The 24752-nt window shown below is 49.1% G+C and overlaps 1 protein-coding gene across 1 annotated transcript; it reads left to right on the top strand.

Moving 5' to 3' along the window:
- The first annotated feature begins 23171 nt into the window (after window positions 1-23171).
- Window positions 23172-24378, top strand: LOC120836979. Its single transcript, XM_040206129.1, has one exon. The coding sequence runs from the start codon at window positions 23371-23373 to the stop codon at window positions 24376-24378; it is 1008 nt and encodes a 335-aa protein (XP_040062063.1). The 5' UTR covers window positions 23172-23370.
- Window positions 24379-24752: the final 374 nt, after the last annotated feature.

Here is a 24752-nt window from a genome sequence, read left to right as displayed (position 1 = left end):
TTATTAGTTCCAATAAGGATAAGTGTGCAGCTATACTTCGTTTCGCCTTAAGTCTAGACACGACCGACACTACGAACTGATCGTATCAAGAAGCGTAAAAAGCGCGAGTCAGTAGGCACTTTCTGTTTATCATAAGTTCAGCGATAGTATAACATGAACAGGAACGTGAGGAACACCATGATGGTGTGCTTTTGTCGCCGTGTGATTGGTACCATCAGGTCGTAGCGTCGGTCGCGTCTAGACTTAAAGCGAAACGAATTATAGAAAAAGAGCAAATTAAGCGTGGACTGAATATATATAGATATATCTTGCTCGTCTTTGCCAAATTTCTTTTTAACTCAAATCTGCGACCTACTTTAACATGAAAAGACTAAACAGTTAGAAGGGCAGGAAATGCGTAGCAGTGAATGCGGTCGTAACTTGGTAGAAATGCTTTGGTGAGTCGATGTGAAATGCACAAGTGTGTGCGCTTAGTTTTAAATAAGCCGTTTATTAGGCTACTGCTCAGAGATGGTGCCGCCGTGCGACCAATGTGTTTGCGCAGGCACCATTGGCAAGGCGCTTTTGACTCTCACTGGGGATCGCTCAAGAGCCTTCACCCTGTTACTACCTCGTGAAAGGGGTCGTGGTAATTAAAATCCTAAATAAAAAATAAAGAAAGATGATCAAATAGTGTCATGTCTTCCTGACTTCGCAAGTGTTTGTTCCCTTAAGTCGCACTGCTAGTACAGACGGTCTGCGAACACTTTCTAAAATCGCGTCTCTTCTTTGTATGACGACACGTTGATCATACAAATACATTTTTGTGTTTGAAGCATGCATTTAGTAATCATGTTTCCAGCATGCCTGAGCCGCAGATAATTATGTCATCATGTCCGCAGGGAACAACGTGTCCTTTATGCATTTTTTTTTCTTGCTTTTTCCAAAGGTTTTAGTCTCTGGTCACGGACCTTGAAAGGGGTGGTAGTAGAAGCAGCATGTTCGTCGGAACGTGAACATCTCGACGGCCGCTGGTTTTAATGCGCACTGATGTATAAACGTTTTTCGTTTCCCTGCGTTCTCAGTCACGTGGGTTCCGTATCTGATATGCGGGACAAAAACAAAATCAATCGTTTCAACCTGGAGTATGCGAAAGAATATAGGTGAGGCGAAACGAGAATCTGTGACAATCACGCATTTTTCGTGAATACCTTCCAGCGGCGTGGAGGGGCCAAAGCGATGTTTTAACGCATACCAGAAGTGACGACATTCAATATGGCTGCGCCCTTCTGGAAAAAAATGTAGAGGGAATATTAGCGCCACTGAATAAGCTCCGCTTCAGAGTAACGACACGTGGCCATAGTGTGTCTTAAAATCATGGTTGCCAGTTATTTTAAGGTTTATCTGAAATCACGGAAAACGATTTTCCGTCCTCCACAAATGTTTAAACAGTTAGCGACAGAGCAAAGAAATATTACATGACCTTCCTAACACCGAATCTAATGCTCTGGAAGTCGCACTTTTGAATCACGACGATCGGTAGCTGCGTGCGCTCTGCATACCAACAAAAATGGCGGCTCCCACAACAATGTCGGGAAACGGAGTGAGTGAGTGTGATAATGTTTTATATTCGGGTGGGGTACCTGTTGCCCTTGAAACTCGTCATTGGCTACAAAGGGAGGGGTAGGAGGGATTGGGGATAAATGTAAATATCAGCCCGGTGGACTTGATGTACTCTATCAACGAGTCTAAAATTGCCTTTGTGTGCTGGGTGGTGCCGTCTGAAAAAAAAACAACAACAACAAAAAAAATTAATTTAGGCAGGATGGTCTTTCTTGTAGCGGTAGAGCATTCAGAGCTAGTTTCCGCTTGTTATCACTTTTGGGTCGATCCCAAATTTTGCGAAATTTATACTTCAAGGCCGGTGTCATGGCGGTTCCTCTGCGCAACCTTCGAAAATCGGCGTAGATCGGCGAGTCTTTGGCTTCTTTTTAGTGGTTCTTGGGCTTTATTTCTGATGGGTCGATGTCGTCTTCGATGTCTTCATCTACGGCGGGATGCACTGAGCCTTGGTCGGGTGGAACTGCCTGCTTCTCCCGTGCGGCTGCATGTACGTGCCTCGTCGTTTCCGTGGATACCTTGATGTGCGGGGATTCATCGTATTTCGATGGTATGGCCTTCAGCTCGAAGCTGTAGGGCCGTAGCCTTGATGTTTTGAGCCATTTCGCTGCGGCTATCATAATTTTTCGATTCTCGTACGGCATATTTACAGTCCGTAAGTTTTTCTTGTTCTACACTCTCGACCGCCGTCTTGATGGCTTGGAGTTCAGCCTCCTTGACGTTGGTGGTATTGCCCAGGGAGTCGGCCAGTCTTCTCTGGTCGTTTGCGCAGTAATGGGCCATATCTGTGACTTCTTCCGCCTTGGCTGCGTCCGTGTAAGTGATGACGATAGTGTCATCTTCAAGAAGTAATTGTAGCTCGTCTTCGTGTTTTCTGCCAGCGCAATTTCTCCATTTAACTTGTGTTTTTCCTTGATTTTGCGGGGTCGGTCTTGTATCAATCACTATCTCGTCTTCCCATGGTGGAGGAGGTTTCGCAAAAACGTGGTAGACATCGCTGTTGAACCCAAGAGCTCTCAGGATATTTCTTCCTGGCTCCGTTTTCTCCAGCCTCAAGGTTTGACTGATCTTGTTATCCTGTGCCATTTCTTCGATGGTGTTGAGTCCTCCGATCTCGTAGAGCGCTTCCACCTTGGTGCACTCGGGAAGCCCAGTGATTAATCTCAAGGCTTCCCTGTTGAGTGCTTCCAGTGCGTTTTTAGTAGTTCACCCCGTAAGTTGCCTTTGGTACAAGGAAAGCCTTGATCATGGTCCTGAGGATGTCTTCTTTGGCTCCCCACGCTTCGCCGGTGGTGCGCTTGATCATATTGAGTGCATGTTTCCACTGGCTTTCGATTTACTGGAACCCACCTCCCGCCTTTCCGTTTTGTCAATCGTGATACCGAGTACCCTAATGGAGGTTTGAGATTTAATTTGCTGGCCTTTGATATGAAGCTTGATCTTGTTACCAACTTTTTCATCTCGTCCTCTGGTCTTGGATATGGCAACGTAATTTGTTTTTCTCGGGTGAGAGTTTTAACTCAGTCTGTTTGGAAAAGTTCTGAGGCCAGATTCACGAAACAATCTTGCGCCAGAAATGTGCGTAAGACAAAACTTAAGAACAAATTCGTATTCACAAAACGAAATTTTCGTAAGTTCTGCGCAGGTTACGACGAAATCCTACGACAGCTCCGAAGCTGTCTTACGCACTTCTTACGATCAAATCAGTAAGGCCGACAGCGTCGCTCAGTTGTTGATCGCGACGACCAACGGACGTTTATTTTTCTACGTGCGCTTCTCACGCGTCCCGACTTCAAGCAGCAAGAAAAAAGTAAAAAGTACTTGAAACAGACCACGACGAATAAAAACGCTGGGTCCACAAACACCCGGGATAAGCTCCAACGGCCACGATTCCACCTACCAGAAGCGAGCTCGGCAGATAGGCCTAGCAGGCACTCCGACTCGGCGGAGCGATGCTCTGACAGTCCTTGGTCAAGACCGTCTGCCCACGACCGGCTGGCGTGCTGAATGGAATATGGCCACGCGACCCTTGTAAACCCTTCCCGTATTATAGTTTGATCGCTGACCTCAATTTTAGACTAAGATGTAATCTCTTCCCCGTGTCATCTCCTTGTTTTCCGAGGCCGCGGTGACGAACGCTGTCATCGAAAAGGGACTTTTATCGATTCTATTTTGGTTTTGTGTGATATAGAGCTCAAATAAACGCCGTATGGATTACCTTCGCAACACGGCATGTACACTTTATTATTATGCCATTTTTATTATGACACGACTGCACCTCACTGTCGATCGCTGTAACAGTTCGTGGGTCGCAATGCCGGTCCAACCTTTCTTTGCCGGGTGTCATGTCAGCATCGAGTTGCAATCGTAAAGGATCGGTCCCGAAGCGCTTATCAATTCGCGGTCCAACAGCGCAAATCCAGCACTGCGATCAAGCGCGCGTCCGCTCCGAGTGTGAACAGGTATTACGTGGCTCTTGCTGGCACTCTCGTAGTTCAAACTATCTTTTTCTAACGTCTGCTCGCTCCTCCATCTTCGAGGCCGCGAAAAACGCCGCGGCAATTCGTTTCTTTTTACGTCGCTTTGCAAACGACTGACACGGGCTGTCTTTTACCAACAATGACAGTTGTGTTGACTTCGTAGCGATCGAGTTCGTAGCAGTCGACGGAGGCGGTTATCCATCAAGGCCTCGGCATTCGGGCGTGTTTAAATCGTGTTAGCGTCGACATATCATCACTGTACCGACACGAACCCCAGACAAGCGGTGGCAAAAAGGCCGCCTTTGTTTGTTATTAAAAAGCCACGAGCTCCGAACGGCTCGAACCATGCCAAGCTCTCCGATTGGTTGTTCGTGCTGCCGAAGACGCCGTCGCCATAGCAACAGCACCGGTAAGTTCTAGTTTTTCCGTACGAGAACGTCGCTTTCCTCCTCTCACTTAAGAACGCGTTCATGAATACCGATTTCTCCTCTTCTTACGATGTTCTTAACTTACAAACTTCGTAGCTAAGTTGTCGTAAATTAAAAAGCTTTTCGTGAATCTAGCCTCTGAATTGTGTCCAGGGATTTTAAAAGCGTGATGACTTGTGTGGATGTGCTGCAGTTCTTTGTCCGAATAGTAATATCGTCTTTGTAAATGGTATATCCCAGGAAGGAAATTTTTTCTAGGCAAGAGCAAGATCTGCCATCACAATATTAAAAAGCGTTGGCGAGATTACGGCTCCTTGTGGGACACCAAACTTGTTATCCGTCATCGGTCCTCTGGTTGGTCCTATAGCCGTTTAGTATTGTCTTTGGTCCAGAAAGGAGTGAATGAATTTCAGGACTCTCCCTTAGATTCCTCGTTTTATTGCTCCTCGTATGATCGCGTCCTGGAGCACATAATCAAATGCTTTCTTTATATAGATCGTGACGATCAGCGTGGATGGTAGCATGGCCGTTTGGAGGGGATGTCCTTGTGAATGAGGACCAAACTATCCTGCGTTGATAAACTTGGTCTGAAACCGGTTTTTCTGGCGCAGTATGCCTAGCTATCAATTTCGAGGAGCCACGTAATTCTCGCCAGGGCCATCCTCCCCATGGTCTTGCAGAAACTGGAAGTGAGGGAGATTGGTCTTAGGTCCTGGATCGAGTCGGTGAGCTTGCCTAGCTTGGGAATTGGGATGACCGTCGATAGCTTCCATTCTTCGTGCAGCTGTCCTGTCTCCCATATTTCGTTAAACCAGGCCAGCAGTTCCGTCTTCTTTCCTCCGGCAGGTTCTTGAGAGACGTGATGGTGATCTTATCCGGTCCGGGTGCGGTGTTCCTTGCTGATTCCAGAGCCATTATAAGTTCCCCCATGTTAAATGGGGTGCGTGCTGGTGACCGATGATCGAGCTCAGGAATCCTCTTTTTGTAGCGTTGCTGCAACTGCTGCGTTGTCGGTTGCGAGAAGAAGCGTTCCCCTTCCATTACTGCAAGTTCTCCCGAGATGCCGAGCTTGATAGCGAGATTTTGTACTGTGCATTTCTTCTTTTTCTTACCGGACATGCCTTTGTATGTCCGCCACAATCTTCTAATGCTGATTTTTTTCATTGAACGAATGGCAGTGCCGTCTCCAGATTTGCTGCTTCAGCTCCTTCGTTTAGCTTTAGCCGTGGCGATGTTTAGTTGTATTTTGTAGCGGATACTTTGCTTTTCTATATCGCTGTTGAGTTTGAAGTCTGCTTGCTTAAAGATTCAGCAATTGCATGTCTGGGTTGGGAGTGTCTTTTTCGACTTGGTCGGTCCTTGTCGCCGCCTTGACTGGCATATGAATCTGATGAACGGGGGGGAATGAGGAAGGGACCTTTTTGATGGTATCGCGAAACGTGTCCCATCGAACTAAGGGTGCGTCTCGTCTCCGTGTGCCGTTGGTAGGGCGCTCAATCCTGATCGGCAGATGATCACTGCCCATCGCGTCTGGCAACGTTTTCCAGGAGAGTTTGATTTTCTTGCTTGCTCATGTGAGGTCGGGCGTCGCGTCTCCTTGTTTGGCATGAAGGCTGATCCTCGTTGGTATGCCGGGTTCGTTGATTGGTACTAATACGACCTCCTTCATTTTGCACTTCAGTGTCTTGCCTAGAGCTGATGTGCGGCTATAGGCCCAGTCTTCTTGCTGAGCGTTAACCGCCGTTGCGAGGCATCGCAACGTTATCGAGGACGACGCGCTCCGTGTACACCGATCGCCGTACAGAGTCTCCGCAAAAGAAAGGGAGGTCATCCAAGAGCAAGAGAAGGATTGCTTAGCGATGAAATAATTCAGTCATCAAGCAGTCCGTGTGCCTCTCCAGTCGTGCTGGTTAAGAAGAAGGACGGAACTCTTATGTTCTGGGTGGACTACCGGCAGCTGAGCGTGGTAACGAAGAAAGACGTCTATCCACTCCCCCGCATTGATGACACGCTAGACCGGCTGCGACACCCTCGATACTTTTCATCGATGAACCTGAAGAACGCCTACGGGCAGATTGAAGTCAACGAACGGGACCGGGAAAAGACAGCTTTCGTCTCGCCGGATGGATTGCACGAGTTCAAGATAGTGCCTTTCTGACTATGCACGGCGCCAGCAACTTTCCAGCGCATCATGGACACCGTACTGGCAGGACTGAAGTGGCAGAGCTGCCTCGTCTACCTTGAACACGTCGTAGTGTTTTTAAGTGACTTCGACGAGCACTTGCGACGACTCCGAGCTGTTCTCCAAGCCATACAGACCGGCAGACTCACCCTCAAGCCGTCCAAGTGCCGGCTCGCCTATGACGAACTGAAGTTCCTAGGCCATGTGGTTAGCAATGAGGGCGTCCGCCCAGACCCCGAGAAAACTCACGCCGTCGCGGCATTTCGGGCGCCCACAGACAAGGAGGCCGTGCGAAGATTCCTTGGACTTTGTTCCTACTATCGACGCTTCGTTCGGGATTTCGCAAGGATTTCCGCACCGCTCACAAAACTCACGAAGGATGCCGAGAAGTTCGAATGGGCCGAGGAGCAGCAGCACGCATTCGACGAACTGAAGCAACGACTCCAGGCTCCTCTTGTCCTTGGATACTTAGATCAAGATGCGGAAACCGAGATTCATACGGACGCAAGTAACGAAGGACTTGGCGCGGTACTGGTTTATCATCGCCTACGCCAGTCGGGCACTGTTTAAAGCGGAGAGAAATTACTCTACGACTGAAAAGGAATGTCTTGCGGTCATCTGGGCAACCACGAAGTTTCGCACGTACTTATACGAGAGCCCTTTCCGCGTTATCACGGACCACCACTCGCTCTGCTGGCTTGCGAACCTAAAGGATCCTTCAGGACGTCCCGCTCGATCGAGCCACCGACTGCAGGAGTTTAATATGACTGTGGTCTACAAGTCAGGCCGCAAGCACAGCGACGCCGATTGCTCGTCAAGAGCCCCTGTCGAGGCACCTCCCGGTAGCAGCGACGACGGAGACGACGAGTGCTTCCTAGGCGCGGTGAACACCAACGACATGGCGCGACGTCAAAGAGACGATCCTGAGTTGCGCTTGCTAATCGAGCACCTCGAAGGACGAGGGAGTACTATCCCCCGTGTCTTCTTGAAAGCCCTGCCGTCCTTTGTCCTCCGACAAGGTGTACTTTACAAGGAGAACTTCGGAGACAACAGCTCGCCATGGCTGCTGGTAATACCTACCAATCTCAGAGAGGAAATCTTCCAAGTCCGTCACGACGACCCAACGGCTGGGCACCTTGGCTACAGCAGGACGCTCGCCAGGATTCGGGAAACATACTACTGACCAAGGCTACCGAAGGCCGTTCAGCTCTACACCCCATCATGCCACGAGTGTCAGCGACGCAAGAAACCACCGACGAAGCCGTCAGAGCTTCTGCATCCGATTGCTCCTCCGTCCATGCTGTTCCAGCAGATTGGAATGGATTTACATTCTCTTTACCGCCGTCAACATCGGGAAACCGCTGGATAATCGTCCCCACAGATTATCTCACGTGATACACCGAGACGAAATCCCTTCCATCAGGGTCTGCTGTTCAAGTCTTAAGTTTTTCATCGGGTCTATTGTCCTCCGGCACGGCGCCCCCCAAGTCCTCATTAAGAACGTGGATCACCGTTCATGGCTCAGCTGACACAATAAATTCTTCACCTTAGTACCACCAGCCACCGTCGAACCACTGCGTACCATCCACAGACAAATGGACTAACGGAACGACTAAGCAAAACTATCGTCGACATGATCTCCATGTATGTCGACGTAAAGCACAAGACTTGGGATAAGGTGTCACCCTACGTCACGTTTGCTTACAACACGGCGGTGCAAGAGACCACAGGAGTAACTCCGTTTTAGCTGGTGCATGACAGAAAAGTAACGACCATGCTCGACGCGATGCTACCCCACGAACCAGCTGACGATGGGATCCCCGACGCCCAGCTGGTTGTTCAACGAGCCGAAGACGTTCGCCAGCTCGCCCGACTCCGAATTTAAGATCAGCAACGTGTGAACGCTACCCGGTACAACTTTCGCCGGATCGACGTTAGCTTTAATCCCGGAGACGTGTGTGGGTGTGGGCACCGATTCGCCGCCGTGTTCTCAGCGAGAAACTCCTAAAGCGCTACTTCGGACCCTGCAAAGTGCTTCGTCGACTTGGGGATCTGAACTACGAGGTGATGCCCGACGGAACAAGAACATCATCCTGCCGCCCACCGCGACCTGAAGTCGACCACGTCGTGTGCCTGAAGCCGTACTACGCTCGATAGGACTGTGGACCTTATGTGTTACAAATGACTCTTTAATTTGCCGTTCTTTTTATTTGCTATGTTTTGTTTTGTGTTGAATCGGCGCGATGTACTTTTTAAAGGGGGGAGTAATGCCGCGCGCGCAGCTGGCGAAGTAGGCAGCGCGGCTGTGGCGTAACGGTTATCATGTTTGCCTCCCACGCAAAGAGTCGGGGTTCGATTCCTGGGAGCGACGTGTCTTTTATTTATTCTTGGAATTTCCTGTTCTGGTAAATTCGAGAATCCTGTTGGGCTTGTTCAAGGTCCGAATGTTTTCCGCGCCGAGCCTTCTACGCCGACTGTTCCAGAATTCCATGCACGTACATAAGGGGCTGCAGGCATGCCGAGGCGGAGTCAGTCTCGCCCCAGTGTAAGATCCTGCTGTTACGCCGTCCTCGACGCCCCTCGGCGCTCTATTATCTTCTTTTTCATTTTTTTATTTGGCCACAAGTTTGCTCCATTAAACGTTTAGTTCCTTCAGTTACCATCGCCTCATCAATTGTCATTCGGAACAATATTATATATTGCTTGAAGAGTATAGATTTCAAGCTTTTTGAATATAAACTCTGTGAGAGCACCGTTTTTCGAGTAGGAAATAGCGCGCACAGCGTGTTTTTTTCTTCCTTTATAGCTAAAAAAAGAAACTTTATTGATATTACACTTGGTGGTGTTTCCCCAGACCGAAATGCAGTACGCTATCTCATACACCTCTCCTTTAGTTCCAGCGTTTTTTTGATATATTGTGAGAATTCTTCGTGGGGCACGTGGAAGAACGCCTAGGGATAGAAGTATATTTACAGCAGAGAGAGCCTCTTACTACGTTTCCAGCTACCAATCTACTCGTCACACACGGACACACCAACGCTGCGACTAATGTTTTTTTCTAATCTTTTTTAAATTTTTTTTAGATGGATGTTCTGTGTATAGGTCGACTATATGAGCTCGAATCGTCGCGCATAGCTGCGCCGAAAAGAAACTTTCCAGGCTTTGTTCTTTTGCTCAAACTTATCCCGCGAGATCTGGTCTTGCTTACTCATCAACTCCAAACTGTACTTTTGCGACGTACCATGCCCGGAAGAGGCGGATGACTCTCACGCACAACTCCATCCGAGACGTGAACCAGTATTGAGTGCAAGAACTGGAAGCACACATTCGCTGAATACCCTTTTCACGTCTATGCATAAGTTTAATATCTTTGGAGTCTATTTGAGTATTCACTCCGAAGAAGGCTCGGAGACCATATTATGACCCTTATGTCAATTCAGTTCTCAGATCGTCTGCAATGTGCCATATAATACGAGTCAATTTAAAGATTACAGAGCTTCTTTCCGTCATTTTTTTCCACAAGAAAAGAATAGGTGTGGCCAATACTACGAATATGAGCGTATAGGAAACGATCGCCAGTATTGGGAGGAGACCGAGCGGTCACGGCTCGAGCGGTACGCTTCAGCTGTGGGGACAAAAAAGCGTATTTTCTTGTTTGTTTTACAGCGAAGCTGTTATGCGCTAGGATCTGAAAAAAAAAAAATCCGTCCGCGGATGGCGACAAAAATCTTTCGATTGACCGTGGCAAGTATGCATAAATAGATATAAAAAGAGGGGGCAACTTGCGCGTCCGCCTGAAGCGTCGTGTATACCTTCTTGTCCACGTCTTTTCCGACAGTGTCGCCCCATCCTGGCAGACCGACCTTACGCTGTACAAGCACTAAACGTCAAATTTTACTTTATTAATTTTTTGTGTTTTTACGAGTACCACAACCATATATTTGCGATTTCGTAGTCAGCCTTCCGTGACATTATTGGATAGTGAGGTTCTGATCCCTTGTTAAAATCTCTAGGCATTGTCTTCGAGGTCGTCCTAGAAGTCGTCCTTGAGATGGTCCTAAACGTCGTCCTTGAGATGGTCCTAAAAGTCGTCCTCAAAATCGTTCTAGAAGTCGTCTTCCAGGTCGTCCTAGAAGTCGTCCTTGAGATGGTCCTAAACGTCGTCCTTGAGATGGTCCTAAAAGTCGTCCTCAAAATTGTTCTAGAAGTCGTCTTCCAGGTCGTCCTAGAAGTCGTCCTTGAGATGGTCCTAAACGTCGTCCTTGAGATGGTCCTAAAAGTCGTCCTCAAAATCGTTCTAGAAGTCGTCTTCCAGGTCGTCCTAGAAGTCGTCCTTGAGATGGTCCTAAACGTCGTCCTTGAGATGGTCCTAAAAGTCGTCCTCAAAATCGTTCTAGAAGTCGTCTTCCAGGTCGTCCTAGAAGTCGTCCTTGAGATGGTCCTAAACGTCGTCCTTGAGATGGTCCTAAAAGTCGTGCTCAAAATCGTTCTAGAAGTCGTCTTCCAGGTCGTCCTCGAAGTCGTCCTTGAGATGGTCCTAAACGTCGTCCTTGAGATGGTCCTAAAAGTCGTCCTCAATATCGTTCTAGAAGTCGTCTTCCAGGTCGTCCTAGAAGTCGTCCTTGAGATGGTCCTAAACGTCGTCCTTGAGATGGTCCTAAAAGTCGTCCTCAAAATCGTTCTAGAAGTCGTCTTCCAGGTCGTCCTAGAAGTCGTCCTTGAGATGGTCCTAAACGTCGTCCTTGAGATGGTCCTAAAAGTCGTGCTCAAAATCGTTCTAGAAGTCGTCTTCCAGGTCGTCCTAGAAGTCGTCCTTGAGATGGTCCTAAACGTCGTCCTTGAGATGGTCCTAAAAGTCGTCCTCAAAATCGTTCTAGAAGTCGTCTTCCAGGTCGTCCTAGAAGTCGTCCTTGAGATGGTCCTAAACGTCGTCCTTGAGATGGTCCTAAAAGTCGTGCTCAAAATCGTTCTAGAAGTCGTCTTCCAGGTCGTCCTAGAAGTCGTCCTTGAGATGGTCCTAAACGTCGTCCTTGAGATGGTCCTAAAAGTCGTCCTCAAAATCGTTTTTGAAGTCGTCTTCCAGGTCGTCCTAGAAGTCGTCCTTGAGATGGTCCTAAACGTCGTCCTTGAGATGGTCCTAAAAGTCGTCCTCAAAATCGTTCTAGAAGTCGTCTTCCAGGTCGTCCTAGAAGTCGTCCTTGAGATGGTCCTAAACGTCGTCCTTGAGATGGTCCTAAAAGTCGTCCTCAAAATCGTTTTTGAAGTCGTCTTCCAGGTCGTCCTAGAAGTCGTCCTTGAGATGGTCCTAAACGTCGTCCTTGAGATGGTCCTAAAAGTCGTCCTCAAAATCGTTCTAGAAGTCGTCTTCCAGGTCGTCCTAGAGGTCGTCCTTGAGATGGTCCTAAACGTCGTCCTTGAGATGGTCCTAAAAGTCGTCCTGAAAATCGTTCTAGAAGTCGTCTTCCAGGTCGTCCTAGAAGTCGTCCTTGAGATGGTCCTAAACGTCGTCCTTGAGATGGTCCTAAAAGTCGTCCTCAAAATCGTTCTAGAAGTCGTCTTCCAGGTCGTCCTAGAAGTCGTCCTTGAGATGGTCCTAAACGTCGTCCTTGAGATGGTCCTTAAAGTCGTGCTCAAAATCGTTCTAGAAGTCGTCTTCCAGGTCGTCCTAGAAGTCGTCCTTGAGATGGTCCTAAAAGTCGTCCTCAAAATCGTTCTAGAAGTCGTCTTCCAGGTCGTCCTAGAAGTCGTCCTTGAGATGGTCCTAAACGTCGTCCTTGAGATGGTCCTAAAAGTCGTCCTCAAAATCGTTCTAGAAGTCGTCTTCCAGGTCGTCCTAGAAGTCGTCCTTGAGATGGTCCTAAACGTCGTCCTTGAGATGGTCCTAAAAGTCGTGCTCAAAATCGTTCTAGAAGTCGTCTTCCAGGTCGTCCTAGAAGTCGTCCTTGAGATGGTCCTAAACGTCGTCCTTGAGATGGTCCTAAAAGTCGTCCTCAAAATCGTTCTAGAAGTCGTCTTCCAGGTCGTCCTAGAAGTCGTCCTTGAGATGGTCCTAAACGTCGTCCTTGAGATGGTCCTAAAAGTCGTCCTCAAAATCGTTCTAGAAGTCGTCCTTGAGGTCCTCCTAGTCCTAGACGTCGTCCTCTAGGCATCGTCCTAGACGTCGTAAAAATAACATCTTCGCTTGTCCTTTATCCTCACGTGAAGTGTTAGGCCTCCACAATTTTTTGATCCGAGAAATCGAGGATGACGATTCGAAGTCCGCTCCTCGTGCGACTAAAGCAATGGTCAGAGCGAAGCGCTCGTGCCCAGACGGTGCTAGATCAGGTTCCATTTCTCCGTTAGCAAACACTGGGCTGTGGCGACAAGAAGCTCGATGAAGTGCCCCCTAGTAGCTCGACTTAGCGTGCCTTCATGTGCGCTTTGCTTGGGGTGATGACATCTGGCCATTTTTAATTCGAACGCTTATTTTTATTTTTTTGTTCCGAAGCGCGTGAAAGAGCGTGTCCCTGCACGCGTTCGTGGCGCTGACTATGCTAAGGCGCCATTTTGTTTCCTGCGATTTCTTTGTGTTTTCCCTGTCAGCGCGTGCTGTTGGCATCGTGTACTACAAACGATGGCATCACCCAAAACAGAAGGACATTGAGGCACTCTAGTTCGGCCTCCTGCCCAGTAGATATTTATGCTAAATTACCCATGCTCAAGAAGCGTGCGCAAGCGTAGTTACGCGCGCTGCTCGTACTGTCTTCTGCAGAAGTAACTGTTCTAAAGTAAAAATCCAAAACAAATGATACTTTGCTCGCGCTTTCATCAACGTCTTAATTTGGTTGTTTACTTCGCATATTTAATACAGACAAAGCGATCGCGTGCAACGGGTGTACCTATGTTCCCAGCATTATATTTGATTGGATAATTCAGCCAGAGGCCTATTGCTGGAAGTGCGAAGCCCAATGCCCTGATCTTTTTGACCTACTGAAGACGTATTGTGCAGTGAAATATCGCGATTTCCATGCATGAAGTCACCAAGCTCGATCTAAGATGGACCGTAAAAATTGACGCCTGCGCGAAGCAATCTAAACTTTTCGTGAAAGGCGTATCCCACAGCAGGCATGTCGCCAGGATTCTGCTTGGGGGGGGGGGGGGGGGGGGGGGGGGGGCGCCCATGACAAAATGCGGTATGAGGGCGAGGGGGGAGAGGAGGTCCCAGAAATATGGAAGATTTCAGGGGGGGGGGGGGGGGGCGGGCCCCGTGGGCCTCCCCCCTGGCTACGTGCCTGTCCCACAGGTCCGTTTTCTCTTATAAAATTACAGAGCGTGGCTCCCTTTCTGTAGAAAATAGGACCGAAAAACTTGCCAGGGGTCAACGGAGGGCGGCGACGCAGAGGACTGAGTCGTGCGGTGGAGCGCGTTTGGCGCAGGTATTAATAGATGGCGCGACTTCCTTATCAATACTGCTCGCGACGACCATGATTTAAAAAATTGAAGATAATCTTTTGTAGTGTGCCTTTGGCTTAAAAATAAATGAGGTCAATAAAAGGGGAACTTAAAGCTTAAAAAATTCGGCAGAGACACTTAAGACTTATTGCGTGTAGGAATGCGAAAGCGTTCCTACAGGAGCAGCGCATTCCTACACGCAGCGCGCCACGCCTTCCTTTTTTGCACGGCGCTCCGGCGGTGACACCAAGCTCCCCCACCACTGCGCAGGCGTAACGAACCACATCGGCTTCACGACGGGTTCCGTGACGAAGCATCTGCGTTGCTTTTTTTTTTTTTTTTTTTTTTTCTTAGGCGCGAATTACATGCACAACGAAACCGTCCGATCCGACGTGCGAACTGCCGGAATGACCTTCCGGGGCGAGGGTTTTCGTAGCATCGGAGAGCGTTGAAAACCCTCGCCTCCGACCGTCGTATTGCGTGGTCGGACGTCGGATCGGACGGTTTCGTCGTACATGGGTTTCAAGCGCGAAACCCATGTACGACGAAACCGTCCGATCCGACGTCCGACCACGCAATACGACGGTCGGAGGCGAGGGTTTTCAACGCTCTCCGATGCTACGAAAACCCTCGCCCCGGAAGGTCATTCCGGCAGTCCGCACGTCGGATCGGAAGGTTTCGTCGTACATGTGTTTCGCGCTTTAGGCGCGTGCTTGGTGACGTATTGGTGAGACCATCTTTCGGGCTGAACGCCGCCGCTTTTCGCGTAATAAAAAAAATAAAGCTTTCGCCTTAAAAAAAAATAAAATAAAAAATAAAAGGTGGTTGCATAACTACGGCGTTCTTGTTGCCGACTGATTTCGTCTGCGTGTCGTCTGCTTTCTTTTGCTGGTCGGCTACACCTTTCGACGCTGCTCCCAACGCCATATGTCAATACGTGCGCCAAGCGCGCCCCGCCGCTCGACTCTGCGTCGCCGCCCGCCGTGGACCCTGGCAAGAGTTTTGGCTCTATTTTTTTTTTTTTTACAGAAAGGGAATTACGCTTAATAACTTTACAAAAAAAGGGGACCTGTGAAATACACCTTTGACGAAAAGTTAAGGTTGCTTCGTGCAGGCGTCTATCATTACGGTCCATTTTAGATCGAGTCTGGTGACTTCAGACACCTCATATATGTACTTCGACGCAGTGTGCTGATGTTCCTGGAGAACAAATGCCTGTCGTCATTAGCATGAAGCCGCAAACAGGCTGCTCGTACATGATACATAAGACACGGTGTTCATTACAGACACGATGACAGAAGCATCTACGGACAGGCCTCAAGCATGTTGGAACCATGTTTGCTGCGTACACATGCATGCTCTAAACATGTCTGCAGATAGCTTTTGCGGGACCAATATGACAGCACCGTTATATAAGAAAGAGGCCTCAGACAGCGTGTGCAAACTGTCTTTCGTATGATCTTTCACCGGTGTATACGCTGCTTAGCATTTCATTGTTACCATTTGCAAAAAAACAATGAGGTCGACATGGCAAAGTTGATTTGTTACCTGAAAGCACACGCGAATGCCGTGGATGCCCGAAGAGATAGTTTCTCCAAGAAAATGCAGTCGCCACGGTATACAATAATGGCGTCACGGCTGCTGTCTTCCTTCCCCAACGCGTCATCCCCCCTCTTAGCCTCCTACCTCAATGATACGGCAGCGAAATGAGAACGATCAGATAGCATTGTCTCTCGAGCTCCAATACAATCGATCGCGTTAGGCTATCGGTCCTTATCGCGGGCGGGGAGAACTCCATCTTAACACCTTCTGCGACACGAAACGCCGATAGCTCGACGTGTCGGTGTCGGTTCGTGTGCCGTTGTCGATCCGCGTCCTCACCCTGGAAGCATGTCTTTGCGCAACGACGAAACTTTGCTGCTTCCGGAACCGAAGCGCAAGCGGCAGCACAGAGTGTCCTGGAGCGACCAGCAGACGCAGGATGGAGCGCAAACGCAATCGGACGACCTAGCCGTCGACGAAGGTGACGAGGACGGAGGCGAGGCCCCTCGTGGTGATCAACGACTGTCGGAGTTCCAGGCGGACGGCTACGCGTCCCTCAGTAAAAGCACGCTCTGGGATTTTGTGCGCCTCGCGGGTAAGTGACCTTCTAAGTTTTCGGTTCAGTGACAAGAGAATTCTGTACTTCGCTTCACCTTAAAGGCCCGTTCACACACTTGCGACTTCCTAAGACCGGAGAGGCTAAGCACCGGATTTTAAGCCCTTCGTGAGGGCTTAGGACCGGCTCCGTAGCTGCGAAGCCGGTCGGAAGCCGTCACGAGTAGCTTAAACCGGTCGTATCAAAGTCGGTCGCAGTCATACGCAAGTGTATGGACGGGTCTTAAGGCTTGTTCAAACACATGCGGCTGCATACGACCAGATACGCTAAAAGCCCGTTTTAAGCCTCCTCTACGTGGCTGCTCATGAACGTCTGCGAAGCGGTTGCAAGCAGTCGCAAGACGCTCAAAGCCAGTTTTAAGACTCTCTGGCCGTAAGCTGTTACAATTAAGTGCGTGAACCAGCCTTTCAGTTTGGATGCTACCGAAGCTACGAGCTCGGACTAACCAAAAAGTGTCTAAAGCGCTAGTCACTGGGCATTCCTTGTATACACAAATGGATCAGCGATGACAGAATACGTAAAACAAAAATATTCGGGGTGTGTGTATGTTTATACAGCTTAGATATTCTGCATCAACGGGCGACATGTCTCCCAACTGTGGATGAGAAATTTAGCCAGTGCAGTACAACCGCTAGTTTGGGGTCTTTTACGCGTACCAGGAAGTAGTGATACGCGACCGCACGCCGGTACGATGCTCATCCAGATCGAAACGGGCCCAGGAGTAGGGATCGAGCCGAGGATCCCTGGGATCTGCAGCGCGAGCTTTCGCTTCATGTCCTCCGAGCATACATGCGCGCTAGCTTACTCGGCCGCCGATCCCCCGGCAGAATGCGTACAGAAACAGAAACATGCGCTTTTCGCGCGATTTGATTGAACCCACCAGCTCGTATAGTGTCGGCTGCGTCCGGACTTAAGTTGCAACAAAGTATAAAAATTGAGTTCTGTGCGCTGATATCTGCGTTTACTGGGCTGCGGGGGGCGTTCTGAGCATGCGTGGCCTCCCGAGTGACAAGCCCTGAAAGGTGGATACGGCGAGTAAGTGTTCCAAAATGCTTCTTTGGCGCATCGGAAATCGAAAGGGAGCACGCCAATTAGATGGCAACACAGGGAACACACGGGGAACGCGCGGTGTCGGGGTAATTAAGCGCTCGCCGTCATTGGTTGAGGTTCGGGGGAAAGGGGGGGGGGGGGGTTGCATGGGCGCGTTTAGGGGGTAGACAACCGCACGAGGTGCTCAAAGAGCAGACGAACTTGCATGCCGCCAGGCACGTAGCCAGGGGGGGGGGGGGGGGGGAGCCCATGGGGCCGCCCCCCCCCCGAAATCTTCTATATTGCTGGAACCTCCTCTCCCCCCTCCCCGTCATACAGAATTTTGTCATGGGCGGCCCCCCCCCCCCCCCACCCCCCCCCTCCCCCGAAACAAAATCCTGGCTACGTGCCTGCATGCCGTATAGGGTCTGGATATGTTTATATGTTTTGTTTTATGCAGCGCCGGATGCGGTATATACGTTTTACCATAGCTCTCGAGCGCATTGGATCAAGATTGCGCAAACTGAGACGCGTGCCAGATTACGAGAGTGATTGATAGATAATGAACGATACGAACATAATTGGTGTGGGGAGAAGTCGTTCTGTCGAGTACGACGGCGTAAGTTTGCTTAGGGCCGTCGAGAGAGATGTCTTTAGAAGTTGTTGAGGTGTCCAACTTCTCACACGTTCCCCCTCGTTCAATTTACTTAAAGTGATTCTGAAGAGTTTCTCGCTATTTGTTCAACATTATTCGAACTACCGTTTTTATCCCAACGCACAACCCATTACAGCAAACATCAGATAACTTTGAGCAGAGCTAACCTGTCCAACTAATTACCAATATAAATTTTATTGTTTTTTTTTTTGTTGTTGTTGTTGTGTTTTTGCTGCTTCGTGTTGCAACTGTTTATTTATAGCCTCCTATGGTTCATCACAGCCACAGACGTGCCTGAATTTGCAGTACTCAGAGCACGTGCTACGCTGATTTCTATCACCGCACCGAACGAACCCAAACGAATTCGCCGACAGATTATTCTAGGCCAGGGGCCCTAATCAGGACAGTTGGCGAAAAAGACGGCGAGAAATCTGGCGGCCGTGATTGGTCAACGCCGCACTTGACCTTGGCGCCGGCCAATCATAGCCAACGGATGTCTCGCCGACTTTCTCACCAAGTGTCCAGATCAGGGCCCCAGGGGTCGGCAAACCCGCGGCTTGCGGGGGAGTTTCATGCGGCCCCCGCCACGACACCAGACAGGCCCCCTCCCCCTCTCTCGCCGCTTTCTCACACAGACGCAAGAACCACACGGCAGTTTTAGCCTCAATATAGTAAGACAGGAACAATGAGCACTTCAAATTAGCACTGCCCGGGATCCCCGTATTTGGGCCAGAGAACGTCTTTACTTCCACTTTGCCTTTTGTCAAAACAATACCCTCAGTGTCTGCACCGTAACGACTCGGCCTGCCGCTGCAAAAGTTTGCCGACCGCTGTTGTAGACCATCTCCACATCACTATAACTTCTCAATCTTCCTCTAACCCCAATGCATATTTGCTCGACAGGGCGAACATCTAAGCTAACCTGCCTCTCTTTCACCTGTCATCACCACCAATCAATAGAGTACACATCCCATTCATAGCTTGATTTCTCGTAGCCGGTCCGAGAATACGTGATCAAAATCTTTGCTTCATCACGCACACATTGAATTGATGTGATTTTTTAGCGAGCGTTAGATAACCGACGACTCATTATCGTGTCCAATTACTTTACCACAGTCCGTAAGCCTCGTCAGACAAAAATCAAACTTTTTCAAACGAAATACAAAAAGCAAGACCGCTCACAAAAAAGACTGTCTGCTCTTATCTGAATAAACAAACAAAAAAGTCCAATATTTCTTACGCAATAGTTCCCTGTGCTTCACTCCTTGGTAGGCAGAACGTGAAGTTGCAACCCAATATATTTTCATGGCGCCCTTAAATAATATTAGTATAAAAACGCGCGGATATATCGCCCTATTTAGACTCAACGCGAAACTTGCGCGTGCTCCGTGGCTGGATGCTTCCGCAATCAGAAGACTCAACGCGAAACTTGCGCGTGCTCCGTGGCTGGATGCTTCCGCAATCAGATCGAAGGTTACAGGAGTTTCTCAAGCTGGTGCAACTAGCCACGGAACAGATTGTACGGCGCAGTTGATACCGAATTCTGTCGCTGCATCATTTCGTCAGTGTGCAGGGCTTTTGCGGAATTGCGACGCTTCCCCCGCCTTGGCGTCAATGGGTTGAAAACCGCAGTCAACTGCCACTCGCAGCCTTGGGACCATTTTTTTTTCTATTTTGGACTTAGGACCGCTCGTTCCGGGACCATTTGTTTTGGGCCACTTGTTCCGAGATCATTTTTTCCGGGACTACATCTTATGGAATCATTTGTTCCGGGACCATTGTTCTGTTTCCCGACAGACACGTTATACAGGAAAGAAACACACATCAGGCAGTGTCTGCAAACTGCCTTTTGTACGATGTGCTAGTAGCGTGACCGCCACTTAAAGGCACCTGGATAGATCACTGGCTGAGGTGCGCGCCCGGGACGTGGTCACAATCCCCGCCACGGAGTCAATCAAGCAGAGTTAAAAGTCCATCCTCACGGCGCTCAATGTCGTCGTGCGTCTCCTCTCACCGACTAAACAAATTAGAATTCAAGCATGTTTGGTTAAATACAAAAAAAAGACATGTCAATGTATCGAGATCCTGCGCTTTTTGCTGTCCGTGATTGGTTCAGCCAGTGACGGCAAACCCACAAAGGCTGCCCGTGATTGGTTCCATCGGGTCGTAGTGTCGGCTGTGGTCGGACTTAAAGTCAAACGGAGTATTAGCATGCATGCGCAACCAAAAGCGTCGCTGTGGTCGAGGTTCCCGATTGGCCAAACCGTACAGCAATTCCTGCATCCTGATAATACCCGTCCAATCGCCGGTGCATAGAGAGGAAAATCCTGCCAATCACGGCGAGGCAGAGGCAAATCCTGCCAATCACTGTGACGCGAAAACTGATTCTGACATCACAAACGGAAGTCGTGAGAGGGCGCGCCACCGAAACATCTCGGAGCGCTCCCCGAGAGGACCCGTGAGGCTCATATTGGACCTTCTTCTCATAAAGACAACACCAAGTGGCTCAAACTCGAACTAAAGTTGGTGTATGGGATGAGAGGTGCGATACCTTTCCCGCCTTCTCTGCGGTTGATCCGAGTCGCCCAAGAGGCAGGAGAGGTAGTGTAACCATTCTTTTGGACGCCAACCGAAGCTTGAGCTTTCGCCACTGCGAGAGAAAGGCCCGCGCATGCGCAGAACCCTTCTTGAAAAAAGGTGCATTCTCTACTTGTAAGTCAGTTTGTTCGGTACGGAACCAGAGGCATAGCAACTTGAAAGCATCACTGGGTGTCTGTGTGACTGCGTTTCCACGGGTCATGGCGCATTTTGAGAGATCTGCAGCAAGAATACAATACTTCCCTCAAGTACGTCAGAAAGAAGAGGAAATTAAGTTAGTTAACTATGCTACTCGCTTCTTTCGAGAGAAATGTTTTAAATAAAACAATTACTTGCCAAATGGACCCCACTGAGCTGGTGGGACTTGATGGTTTCCAATTTACCACGGTCGTTCAAGCTTACAGAAAAAGCCTTTTCCTGAAATTGCTCCATGAAGTGCTAGGTCTCAGGCTTAGAAGCAATACGGAACCGGAAATTGCTCCACAAAGAGCTTTTCTTTAAGCTTTGAAGCAATAAGCAACCCATTGCTCTGTAACGACATGGATAACGAACGAGGCGATGGTAAAAACGAGTGTTTTGTCAGTGTTATACTAATAGACAGTGTTGACGAAACCACAACGCTACTGTTTTATCGATTGCCAACATTTATGAGCATCGCAGATTCTTTCACGTAGGGTATTCTATGTTATAAATAGGATTTTGTGTTTTCGGAGGTTTTTTCTAGCGATACTCTTACCGTGTTTTAGTTATTTTTTTTGCTGATATTCCGAAGTTGATTGAATTTATTTGTAATTTCAAATTAAGAAGTTTTATATTGCTGTGCGCCCAATGTTTCGAAATTCACTGTAAAAACAAACATCTTTTTCAAACTTAAACCTGCCATATGTTCGTAAGAACATAGGGCAGGTTGAGCCCTACACTCTAAGAAAAAATGGAGGAAAAAAGTAGCAACGGCGCGTCTTCCTCCCTTCTACTGACGCGCCCCCAACCGGACGCGAGAAAAGGGGAGGAACGAAACGTTTTTCTCCTTCTCCAGGCAGACGGGAGAAAGCTTTCGGCCTTCGACTCATCTTCTTTCGGTTTCGTTTTTCGAGCAGGTCGCGCACGTTGTTTAATAAATAGCTGTTGAGTTCATTGAGCTTCAGCGGCAGTAAAGGCCGCCTGTAATTCCGTTTTCTAGTCTAAACGTGCAGAACATTTCGGTTGCATTGACGCTTTTATCCCTAATTTTATCAAACGAGCAAACGAAGCCGCTGGAAACAGCGAAGTTGCGGAGCAGTGCCAGCAGTGCCACGTACACTGGGGGATGGCCGTCTCCGGATTGCGGGACTCGCGCGCGCGGCGTACCGATGGAACTACAGTCGCTACAGTAGCGAAACCACGCGGAACTGTGTCGACGTTTTCGACGTTATGGAAACCGCAAGAACTCCGTCCAAGACAGGCAGGTTTTGCTGCCGGCTGCCTGGGTGCCTTCCGCGCTGAGCTCGGTTCTGTTTTCCGATGCCGAGTGCAACCGGCGTTCAACGTGGTTCTGTATTTGTGCGTGTCAGCAACATAGCTGCAACATCATGATGGCAGTGTTGTGGGTTGTGAACAGAAGACTGGAATTATCGCCGATGTGACCGTGTGTTCGCGTATCAGTGGTGTAACAACAATATGAGATCGTAAACTGTCGGGCATTGATGCAATTGGGCGGGCCGTGATGAGGGGGCGGGGTGTCGCAGGTTGACATTCCGCTTTACATTAAAAAGTTTAATATCACTTGAGGGATTACGTGCAATCGATCAACGTGCGGATAGTCATGTTGGAACGCTGGTCTGAACAGTAGAAGCTCCTATCGCTATCGTACAATGGCCAATATGACTGTCGGAATTGTCTCGTCCCCGAGAGCGATTGCGCTCTGGGGCAAGGACTGAACAGTACGAAATCGTGACGGAAAGTACGTATATTTACAGTATGGAATTCCGGCATTAAAAAACAATAGAAGGTAAAATCGAAAAAAAAAAAGCTGCCCTTTATTTTGCTGTTTAAATATACTACGGTTCCTGGAGAAACTGCCTTCCAAGTGGCGCGCTGGGATGAGCGCTAGACGTTTTTGGGCTCGCCACGGCGTAGCTCCGTACACTGAACACCTGCCGCAAGTCGCGGCTTTGACTGCATTCAAGTTGATCGAAAAGCGATTTCTCAGCATGTGAAGCATTACTTCCAGCTGAGTGAATATCCGCTCTACAGAGATTAAATCAAGACGGCAATTGCAGCTTTGCGCGAACAGCACAAATAGAAAAACCAATAGAAATACAGGCTACGACGTGCCGTGTGGGGAAACAAACTCATGGCTTCGAACCGCATTAGGGCGGCTCGATTTATAGGCTTTCAAATAATTACGGCTTGATCGAGCGTTTACTTTTAATAAGAGATTCATCCCTTGAGCCATTTAAAATACTTTCAGAGGTATGACATTGCTGGGAAAAAATCAACATGCTGGGAATATTTTTTATTGCTTATTCAGTCACCGAAAAGTTCCGTACGTTCAAAACGACCAGTATAAAAGACGGAAACGCAGAGCACGGGTGTAGTGTTCGGGTTAGTGTGGTGTTCCAACGGCCGGTTTCGGCCGCGGTTTTTCTGCTTATGACGTTCCCCAAGACTACAAGATTCTTCTGCCACCCCTGACTTCAGGTACCGCTTCTTTGAACTCTGTTTTTCTTCACTGTGACGTGTCTGAGCGGCCATATCGACTCGACGATTTTCGTAACGAGATAGCGCGGCTCGCCGTGCTCAAGGACATTGCAGCGTTCGGCGCGTTTCACATGAATCATGTGTGGATGCTTACGTTTCACTCTTCAGCTGCAAAACAGAAGCTCGTGAAGGAAAAACAACTTAAAATTAAGGGGAAACTTTGCCTCGTCATCGATCCGGACACCAGCGACGTGAGCCTCAAGCTTCACTGGGTGCCGTTTCACGTGCCTGATGAATCCGTCCGGAGGGCTCTCGAACCCTACGGGAAAGTGCTAGAAGTTGCGCGAGACAAAGTGCGCTCAGGTTTTTTTGCGGGGATAGAGACGAAGACAAGGCTCGTTCGCATGACGTTGAAAGATGGTGTGACCAGGGAGAGCCTCCCGCATCAGTTGAAAATGCCCGGAGCGAGCGCGCTGGTTCTGGTGCCGGGTCGAGCGCCGTTGTGCCTCAGATGCAAGAAGACTGGGCACATTCGCAAGGATTGCCGAGCTCCCCGCTGCCTGGAGTGTAATCGCTACGGGCACGAAGCCTCCGACTGTGTGCGCACGTATGCGTCAGTCACTAACGCGGAGGTACCGGAAGAAGTTAGCGACCACATCATGGAAGCGGATGAAGCAGAGGCAACCTATGGCACCGACATTGCTAGCACTTCAGCTGACCCACTGCCACTGACAGCGACTGACACAGCAGAGCAATCACCAGTAGAAGCAGCCCAGGGAAGGCAAGACGGCACGGACACCGAGGGCCCAGTCTCAGGAGTGCTCACACCAGGCAACCCCAGCAGCAAGGAACACTCCTCGGGAAATTTGGAGTTCAACGAAGAAACAACTGCACCAGAAAGCACGGCCACCTCAGTGCAAGAAGTCGACACTGCCAGCGCTGTGGAACAATCCCAAGCAGACGCAAGGGACGGCCTCCCCGGACCAGAGCTCTGTGATTGGTCTGCCTGCAGTCAAATCCCCGACAAACCACCACGCTGTGAGTTGAAGTGGAAAGACACCGCTTTGCGAAAGAGCAGATTCGACCCAAAGCCCAGAAACACCCCGGACGACCGCACGCGAGGTCACTCGAAACAGTAAGCCTTTCTCCTTTATTCTTTCACCTCGCCGTAGATTTAAATGCGAGGGCCGCTCAAAGTAGCCACATTCAATTGTGTCAGCTTGATAGCACGGAAACGCAAACAGTGGCTCCTAAACCTACTATTGAAGGAACGGGTTGACATAGCGTTTTTACAAGAGACTAAGCTATCAGGCGAAAAGCACAATGAAGATATGCTATCTTTTTTTGAGCGACACTTTCTTTTTGTTTATTCGAAAGCCGTCGGATACAGTGCTGGCACAGCGTTCCTTCTTCGAAAAGATAAGGGTTTCCAAATCGCTCCGGAATGGGAAACCGACCAAAGCGGCCGTATTTGCTCCATCGATGTTATACATGACGATGCGCTTGTAAAACT

This window comes from Ixodes scapularis, unplaced genomic scaffold (assembly GCF_016920785.2).
Source record: "Ixodes scapularis isolate PalLabHiFi unplaced genomic scaffold, ASM1692078v2 PGA_scaffold0__279_contigs__length_252992795, whole genome shotgun sequence".
In the NCBI taxonomy this organism is placed as follows: domain Eukaryota; kingdom Metazoa; phylum Arthropoda; class Arachnida; order Ixodida; family Ixodidae; genus Ixodes; species Ixodes scapularis.
Note: the sequence above shows the minus strand (reverse complement) of the source record. Positions and strands in the feature narration are given on the sequence as shown.